Genomic DNA, 10,358 nt, shown 5'->3' on the forward strand with positions numbered 1-10,358 from the left:
TCAACTTTCCCAACCTCATTCCCAGCGCCTGTTGACTGGAAGATCAATGTAAACCTATGGAAAAAGCAAGACGATCCTCAATTTTTTGTTTTTATTATCAGGTTGAAAAAAAAGTAGAGGGCAGGAAAATTCAAACGTCTCCCCTAAATTGTACACAAGAGGGTACCTCTATTGTGGCCCCGATCAATAAGAGAACGAAGGCAGGACGAGAGGGGGTACAAGAAAATAAGAACCCAGAATCTTTTTTTTTTAATACTCAACGTCACTGGGAAAACGAACGTCAAAACTTGAAAAAATGCGGCACTGACGTATACTTTCCAAATTGTTGCACTGTAAATTTTACAAAATTTTCATAAATATTTTCATAACACCGAATGTCATCATGTTTCCCTGCGATTATTTGTATCCACCCTCATTCCCAGGGATTGTTGCCTTTTTGATATGAGATTAATACGAGGGAAGTCTAAAAGACACAAATACTTGGGATCCAGGGTGGTAAGAATTTCTTGTCGGAATACAAACGTCGCATAACAAATATATCTCGGGGTTTTTTTATTTTAGGATTTTTCTCTAAATACAGTACTTTGGGTTCGACTAATCTTTTGTTATACATTTTACGAGGGTACATGGTGGATATATACAACTCGCTAATAAAATTCAAATAAAAATAAAATATTTAAAAACGTTGGCCTTCCTTCGATGTTATAAATTTTGCGAAGCATATGCATTCCATGAAAATTCAAAGGAAGGAAGTTCATTTCACTAGACATTGGCGTGCTTACATTGTAAAAAAAAAAAAAGAAAAGGAAAAAGAAAAGCAGCTTGCACAGGAAAAATCGTGCTAAATTCATCTGCGATAAAAAATGACCAACTGTGTAAAATTATGAAAAACAAGCGGTGTCTAAAAACTTTGAGGTGAATTCTCGCACTAATAAAATAATCTTTTTTAGACGTTTGTTATGGATTCTCAGATATTCTCAAACATTTTGAAAATGATTGTGGATGAAGTTGAGAATCACCAAAAGGACGAATCGACAAAGCTTATAGCTAAAAAATTATGTATAAACATTCTAAACATCTCTATACTAATTACATACAATATATACAGAACCAACTGCTAGGACACACCCGGAAATTTAGGGTCTACGCAAAAAGCTGACAAAAAGCTGTCCTCGCAAAATTGTATTGGCGCGAACATCTATTCTATGAAACCCAAAAATCGCTTTCTATTAGTGCCTGTCAGTCGTAAACTGTGGGAACAACCTTCGTATATTTTTGCCTTCGTTATACAGGTTAGACTCGATTATATAAAAAATATTCTTCAGGCTTGATGGGTTACATATTATAAAAGGTTTTTCGATTTTTTCTGGAAATTTATATATACAAACTATGCCTTGAATAACACTAAGGCGGCGCTTACATGAACAATCTCATACCGGCGTGAGTTAGTGCCCGTATTATAATCGTACCTGTCTATAGGAAAATTTTCTTTTCGTGTTTACATAGTTTCGGGCAAAATAAAACTCGTAGAAGGATGCGAGACAAGTGTGAGATTCTATGGAAACAAGATTTACCCGAATTGAAATAATTAAGGATGCGTGTAAATTTATTACGCATGTATGAAGGGCTCCTGCGCATGTGTACAAAGTTATTCCGCGTGTACAAAAAGCTGTTGCGCATGCGCAAAAAGTTAGGCTTAAGTGCAAGACGACAACCTTCATATTGGTATGAAATCTCATGCAAGTATGAGTTGAATTCGATCTCATGTAAACGCCGCCTAAAATAAAAATTCAATAAAAAAATCTTTTAATTTCCACAATTAAGTGTTTAACAAATTATCATTGATGAGCTGACTTTGAAAATGCTGACTTATAAGATTTGTCTGTGTACAAAGTTCTACTTGGTTTATAAAAAGCTGACTCGAACCTTCGATGACGTATATCGGATGGTTTTGAATCCACGTCATCGGTAAGATTTGACAACCAAAATTGTATAGTAGACTGCGGTACATTAAAAGCCTGTTCGGCGTCTTCAACAGTATTGCCGTCCGACAAGTACGACAAAACCCTCTCCTTATCTGGCACGGAAGCAAATGTTATTCCACTTCCGTCTGCCGTACTTTCAAAGTCGTCTTCTCTTTCCTCGCTACTGACTGAAGCCTGGACGAAGTCGGACTGTTTAGATGTAGAGCTCGTGGCCGGACTCACTTGAAAATGTTGCAAGTATTGATGATTGTACCAAGCTTCGTTATCCACCCAGCTATTCACATCCAGACTGTCACGAAACTCTGCGCACAATTCTAAGAAAAAAAACACACCACTGGATCACTACCTAACATCGAAACCGGTGACAGAAAAGCAAAAGAACAAGTAGGGGAGAATGTTTACCTTAACGCTATTCGGTCCAGGGTTTTTCGAACATAATATGACCGGGGGGGCGGAGTCCAAAGATAAAAAAACCCTTACCATCTGCACTGACATCTTCTTCATCAACTAACGCCATTAATTCTTTTTCGCTCTGCGTGCGGTTGATTTCATTTAAGTTAAGCGAACCGGATTTTGTTGACTTAAGAGGATTCTGTAACCGACTGCGATTTCTCCCTGGAAATTTTTGCTCGTGCGCTGATTGAATAGTGTGTGGTGACGTCATCATGTAATCCATGTCAACATGCTCTGTTTTAACGGACACAGGAGTGACAATCTTCGGATACGTAGGTGACAATTCAGCTTGGTCAGCCTTAGGTGACTCCTTCATATCAACTAGCACATCTGTTGGGTTCGTTAAATTACCCGTTACAATCAGAGGTTTGGTGGCTAGGTAGGTGTTAACCATACCTGGCTGAGTTGAATTAATTAACTTGGTTGCTGTTAGCAACTGTTCCGGCGTTAGACCTAAATTGTTTGAAGTGTCAGCTGTCTTTGGGTTATTTGTAAGAAGTGATACTAATTCCGTCAGGTTAACATTGGTCGTAGCTCGACTACTACTACTAAAGTCATGAGATGAATGATCGTTTATTTTTTTCCTTTTGTGATGACAAACGTCATTTTCAACCTTGATTTTACTGTCATCACTATCAGAAATACCTAAATAAAGACATATTTTTATGAAAAAAAATCACGACATATTTTTCATATATAAATTTACTGACGTCGTCACACGTTAAAATTAGACGAGGTGACAATTTTTTAAAACGTTTTCATACAGATTATATGCAGTTTGCTGATGCTAAAGTGATAAACATATGGCAAAATTATTAAACCTTGTTGAATTGAATCAAACTGAAATTTATTAAAACAGTAAATTCACTGGCATATTAAACTGTAGATAAAATGTCACTAAATTTATGACAAAACGAAGAAAGATGTATTACTAAACCTAGAAATGCTGATCATTTGTTGATGTTTGAAGTAGTGAAAACAACCACATACAGAGGCAGTCTAGTTCAGTTATTTAACCATTAAAAAAGACACAAAATTTAAGTTAAATTTCCTGACATTGGTGACATTTTTCTGAAAATTTTTTAGCTAAAAATCCTGAGATTTTCGATTTTTTGTTAGCTGACTGTTCAAAGAGGAAGAAAAAAAGCAATATGTACATAAAAAAACAAAGAAACAAATACAAGCTAAAGATAAAAACTTATATAAAAAAATACTATATTAAAATGAAAAGCATTACAGTGGAAAGTTTAAAATTCCTGATCTTTTTCTGAGATATAAAAAGAACAAATTTCTTATGACATTTTGCCAATATTTAAAAAAATTTTGAAAATGTCTTACATTTCTGACAGAGTGGATGTAACCCAGATCTAATCCTAACCACACTGTGAACCAATCTAAAATTAGCTTGCCTGCTCTTCTATGAAATTCAGTTTTTCATGCCTTTTTTTCAAAAAAAACACAGCACCAGTAGGTTTTTCATCAGACGATATATTCTTAAGCAAATACCTTTAAACTGATAATTTAATGTGTTTTTGCGTACCATGCTTTTATAGTGCTTTTTAAATTCATTACCTATATTACAAGTTCTCATAAAATTTCTGTTGAAAAAATGTTTTTTGTTTTTTTTAAGGAAATTCTGTCTTTAAGGGTCAATATGGGGGAACTACGGTCTAATAATATAAACACAACGTACACAAGAATAAAGAACCTACTGCGTTTACGATGAATGTCTTCGGAAGCATGTGGCGATAGTGAAGAACGTGATGATATTGAAGAACGTGGTGATATTGAACAGGAGTGTGCTCTCAAGTCATGTGAAGCAATATCATTATTAGCTTCATGTACAAAACCCACAACTTCAACTTGCTTTTTATGACCTGAAAATAATAACTTGTTTTATACAACAAAAAATTTTCTAAGGGGGGGGGGGGGGAGGGGGGGGTGATGCAAGGAACATAGATAAGGCTTTTTTCATATGTAGTGACCAACACAATATTAAAAAGCTGTCTAAATGTCTAACATATAAATAAAAACAGATAAAAATCACTAAAAATCTACATTTTAGAAAGAAAATATTAACAAATCAAAATTTACTTCTACTAAACTAAATTGGGTGAAAAGAAAATAAAACATTTTTATTTTTATATATTACATTTATTTTATTTTGTTCTTTAAAAAAGAATACACTTCATTGCTAAAAAATAAGATTATACATGTACCCAATTTTCAATAAAGGAATAATTTGTACTTTGGATATTCCTCAAGTGGGACAATCTCAAATTTTAATCAGAGTTCACAAACAGGGTGATTCTTTTTTATGTTTAAATGTTTTAAAAAATGTATAAATCGATTTTAAATAAAAATTTTAATGATAGAAAGACATCAAAAAACCAGTGTTTTACATTGAACTTAAAAGCCTTTAAATGTTTAAAAAGTTGAAATATTTTTATAGCTATTTTCATAGATGACCTCGTTAGTACTTTCGAATGTGACCAATGTGGTCAATAAAAAATGAAGGGTCCTGGTACAAGTAAACTACCATAAATTTAAAGAATTATAAATTTCATTTTACAGTTCAAAAATTTGACAATAGAAAATATCAACAAATTCTGTGGGTCAACAAACATGACATTATAATGTATGCAGATAATTAAGTGTGAATATCTTAGGAAAAAGATTTTGCAGAGATTTTGGCTAATCATCTTTTCAGTTTTCCGGCAACTTCAAAATTATTTATTACATTCCTTTAATTTTTATTCAGTTATTGCGCAAACAGGAATTATATAAAACTTTACTTTATGGCAGAGATTTTAATTCTTTAGCACGACTTCTATTTGATAATTTTGAACTAAGAAAAATTACACACATGTAAACAAATTAAATTTTAAATGAGTCAAAGCATGGAGAGTTTTTTAGGAATTTGTATATTTTTTTGAAAAAACTTCTAATTGATTCCTAATATTTCAGACTTAGAAGTTCAACCAATTATGCACGACAGTTACGTATCATGAACTAAGGTATTGTATAAAAGAGTTCTACAAAGCATTCAGGATTAATAATGTTATTGGGTATTCAGTTTTTTTCGCCTAAAACATTATACATAAATTTGATTATTTAATTACTATAATTGTGCTTAATAACAAATACGTTTTAGAGCTAGTTGACGTCATAATTTCGCATAATTAGTGAAACATTTAAGACCTGTATGTCGAGAACCAATAAAGATTCCTAGACATCTTTCAAAGGTCTTTTATATGAGCTCAACTTGCTTTTTCGCAGAAGTAATTCAATCAACAAAATAGGCGTGGTTAAGAGTACCAAATGTCAAAAACGTTTAATATCTATCTCAAACACATTTTTCGACTAAAACCTAATGTGTTCAAGGTAAAAATTATATCAGGGTTGCCACACATTCAACACTTCATGTTTTCAAAAATTTCAGGTTAAATTCTTAGGAGGTGTAGCCATTCTGTATATATGCTTTCACTGTATTTAGACAAGCCATAAAAATTACTGCAGAATTGCCAATTTTTTTCTGCAAAAGTTTCTTTTGATATTCACTCTTTTCTAATTCAACAAATTCCCTAAATTATCACTAAAAGATCTAGAACAGGTTTTTAAGAACCTGTTGAAAGATTTCTTATTGCTACTTTTGTTATACGTTTTGAATTGGATAATGTCCAGAAAAGCAAAGTGATAAAACAGACACTTTCTTTAATATTGATAGCAAACAGTTAAAGAGATTTCATTTCAAGTGGTTTAATAGTTGTCTAAACATATATACGATTCACTTTAATCTCATATAGGCTTTTTTAAAAAAAAACTACTTGCACAAATATAAAAAGTATGTGTCAACACGAAATTTTTCAACATTTTGGACTGAAGTTTATAAGTCAGGCTTTGAGAAACTGATCGAATATATAGTCTCCACAATCCTCATTTTTATACTTCATACTTTGACACTCCCTTGGGCTGGGCAGTCTAAGTCATGCATGGCAAAACAAAAAAGTTCAGATTATTTGTAATTGTCTATGTTTTAAAAGGAGCACATCCATAACAAATTAATTCATCATGATCAAATAAATTTATATTATTTTAGACTAATAAAATACAATGTTATTCTATACCTGGAGTGACTAACAAGCCTCTTAAACTCTTATTTTGATACTTCATTTGCTGAATAAATCCATGAAATTCCTCAACACCGATGTTGTACGACTTTGCAATCAATTCAGCTCCTTCGTTAGTTTGAAGAAATCGAATAAGTTCAGCTTCTTCTATGACAATCTGCGTACGAGGCTTCTCTTTTACATCAGAAGTAAACGGGTGAACCTTCGATACTAAATACACAACAATACAAAACATAAATAAATAAATTTAAAAGAACAAACATATTTTAGAGCGAAAATATATATTTATATATACATAATCAAGAGTAAAAACAATTTGGCTTTATATTGCTTTAAAAAGCAACATGTTCTTTTCTATAAAATAAAAGATTTGTCATTTAATTTTCTGAAAAAACACTTTTCCAGCATAACATTTGCTTGCATAAACTTTAATATTAATAAAGAGGTATATAATAAAAAACAGTGTTAACCTGGTTTGTCTGAAGTTCCATGTACATGGTCATCATTTCGAAAATGATCAGAGCCAACTTCTGTCATCGAAGGTACTCCCTCATTATTATGCATTTTCTTTAGCCAGCAATGCATAGTCGATTTAGGTATTCCAAAAACTTTTTCAGCAGTTCGTAAACTATTACCATCCTTGATAAAATTAATCACTTCCTCTTGCTGTTGTTTAGAATAAGTACCGTATGATTTTGGTGCTTTTAATGGTGCCAAAAGTGTTGAATTCTCCACTCTGCTCCCATGAGTCATTGAAGAATTAGTTGGAGTAGATGTTGGTGGTCTGTTGTTAAAGACTGGCGAAAGAGATGTTTTGTATTGCGATGCACTAGGTGATGAAGCATTATTAACGTTGTAAGGCGGAGACACTGATGCTGTGTCAGAAGAACAAGTCCTCACATTTGCTTTGAAGTGAGGTGAATTCATCTGTAGCAAATTTGTCTGTAAAAAAGATGATTAAAAATTGTACCTAAAATTTAACAGAAAAAACATTTTATTACTATAAACCATGGAAACCATAGTTATAACAGAAGGATACCATAGAAACATTAATTAAAAAGCCAACATAAAAGTAATTACCAAGGTGCACAACATAACACCATAAATGCTGCTTCACGTAAATGTATTATAACTAAAGAAAGCAATTAAGATATCTTACAACATCTATGATGCAAAGAATTACAGAAAAACTCATAACCTGTGTGTCTATGCATGGTTCTTATTGACGTATTGTTCCTCAAATTATTTATATATTTATATTAAAGTGATTTTTGTAAAAAAAAGGCAAAGAACTCTTGGCTAATGCATCTAAGTGCTGAATAACTTTTATAAAAGTAGCTCCATGCACTACATCCATAGGTTAAAAATGATATGCGTGCCAATAAACTAGATTATGTTTCAATATTTTTGTAGCACTTATCAGAATCAACAGCAGGCACACGAAAACAAACTATACAAGCATTTAAAAAAAAGAAAACGAGCTAGTCAATCAAGATAAGGTTAGGTGTGTTGCAAAACACACACCCAAAATTGCTTTTATGGTGGCCAGGTGTGTGGACTATTTTAAGTCTTCAATTCTATCAACAAAAAACATCTTTGCACATGTGATATTGCTTCTACCCATGCAATTAAGACCTATAACAGGACACTCAATTCTGTTTCATGTGAATGTTGGCCTGTGCGAGTGTAATCAGAAGTGCTAGAATGAAAAGACTGTGTTGAAAAGTTTTAGAAAATTAGATTCTAGTAACAGCAAAAATTTCTGTCAAAGCAACATAATAATCAAGGCATACAAAACATTAACAAGCACATAGAATCAATTCATGCAATGCATCATTTTCTGCAATTCTACTTAAGTGCAAGCAGCAAAAAAGGGACTTTTAGTTATCCTTTAATCAAGGTTAAACTAAATTATAAAATATGCTAGCAGGGTTTACTATTTTAAAGATAGAATTACAATATAATAATTAGTTTTCATCCAATGTTGTGAGAATATATTAATCAAAACTCAAAAACAGTTACACGTTTTGCAAAATATAAATTAGCAGAAGTGTCCTGATATGTAAACAAGTTACCTACCATACAGCCTAATGAAATTCTTAATTGGTTAGTTTTTAAGCCTTAATTTACTTATGATTGCCTGCACTTATTAGCAACTATTTTTAAAATTTATAATTTTAAATCTGGTTGTACTGACGAAAGTTATTATTACAGAACATGTCGTGTTTTTAAAAATAGACATATATATTAATAATTTAAATAATGTTGTGGAATTTATAAAATTAAGTACAAAAACAGTGAGTATACAACCATGAAAAATCAAAATAACTTTATATGGATCCAAATCAAACCATTGACGATGTACAGTCATATTTGAAAAGCTTGCGTTGCATGCATTGCATTGGTGAACTTGTAAAGTGTGAAATGAACTTTATAAATCAATAAAATGACACAAGTATACTGAAATAATAAATAGATATGAAAAAGTACTTCAAAACAGATGTTTTATTTTTTAGCTAAAACTTTGTCATCATTCTAATAATTTTTTATGCTTTCCCACAATAGGTCGCCTTGTGGAATGTAAAAAAGCAAAAAGCAAAAAGAGAAACGCTGAATTCGTATGGCTGATTAACACTAATGTGTCATGGTGTAGTGTCTTGTCTGTATTATTTTGAAAGTTAAGTTAAAAACAACTTCCTAATTTGAATAAAGCCCCCTAGATGGGAATAAGGATGGAACATTAAAGAACATGTTCAAATAAAGTTTTTTAGCAACTTTACCACCTAGGACCAATTTGGGTATATTCCCAAACCTGGGTCCCCGAATCCGTTTCGGAAATGGATAGGTTGATGATCATTAATAATTATTTTAAGCCACCATATCTCTGTAACCCTTTGTCAAAAGTACATGATCCTATTCATTTTCTTGATTAGTGTTTAAAGACCTATACGCAACAGGTATACAACTTTCTAAATAATAATTTTGTGCATCTGACTGAAGGGTGTTTTAATTCGGGTACACACATGAAAGAGTTTGCATTGTGTTTTTGGCTAGCCCTGCCAATCTCTTTACACACAGCATGACATCTTTTAATTGAAAAATATTTAGATCTTTAATTATGCAGTTTTTTTCAGGGAACTTACAGCAATTGGCATTTTTTTATGGCAACAAGTAACACTATCCTCATAATAATTTTCTCACTTACGAAGCAGTGTTTATACAATTCACTTAGTTGAGGCAACTTAAGAGTCAATCTCTGTGGGCTGGCGTGATTGGAAAAAATCCTAAATTTTAAGGTTCAAAATTTATTAATTTTGCAGTAAGAAAATATTAATATTAATCAAAAATAGGTGGCAAATGCAAATGTGTTTTTTGCAATTTTTTTACCTATTGTTAATTGTCCCTTGATGATCACACAAGTTTCTTTTTATTTCTGTTAGGTGATGTGTACTATTGAATGCAAAGGAAAAATTCTGGATAATTTTAAGGTCTCTTGGATAACTTCGGAGCCTTATATCTAAAAGGGATGTGGTGTTGATGGCCCTAGATAAGTGATAACAAAAACTGCTATCTTAGGAATAATAAAAAACTTTGTAAGGAGAAAGTCAAAATGTAAAAATTCTGCCTGACTTGATTGGGCACAAATTAGACAAGGCAAGTAAACTGATTAGAGAGTCCATTAGGTACCCTAACAGACATATAAATTAAAGAAATTTATGTCAATGGTATGATTCTTTCAAGAAACTTTTCTGGCTCAAAAGGAAAATTAAGAAACATTTAGAATTAATTC

The 10,358-nt window shown here is 32.1% G+C and overlaps 1 protein-coding gene across 1 annotated transcript; it reads right to left on the reverse strand.

Moving 5' to 3' along the window:
• Positions 1 to 583: 583 nt before the first annotated feature.
• LOC130622750 (uncharacterized) lies at positions 584 to 7,790 on the reverse strand. Its single transcript, XM_057438246.1, has 6 exons — positions 7,649 to 7,790; positions 7,039 to 7,510; positions 6,566 to 6,778; positions 4,151 to 4,315; positions 2,466 to 3,083; positions 584 to 2,299 (listed from the first exon to the last, which is right to left on the reverse strand). The coding sequence occupies exons 1-6, from the start codon at positions 7,661 to 7,663 to the stop codon at positions 1,839 to 1,841; spliced, it is 1,944 nt and encodes a 647-aa protein (XP_057294229.1). The 5' UTR covers positions 7,664 to 7,790; the 3' UTR covers positions 584 to 1,838.
• Between the last annotated feature and the right edge of the window lie 2,568 nt (positions 7,791 to 10,358).

Source organism: Hydractinia symbiolongicarpus, chromosome 12 (genome assembly GCF_029227915.1).
Source record: "Hydractinia symbiolongicarpus strain clone_291-10 chromosome 12, HSymV2.1, whole genome shotgun sequence".
In the NCBI taxonomy this organism is placed as follows: Eukaryota; Metazoa; Cnidaria; class Hydrozoa; order Anthoathecata; family Hydractiniidae; genus Hydractinia; species Hydractinia symbiolongicarpus.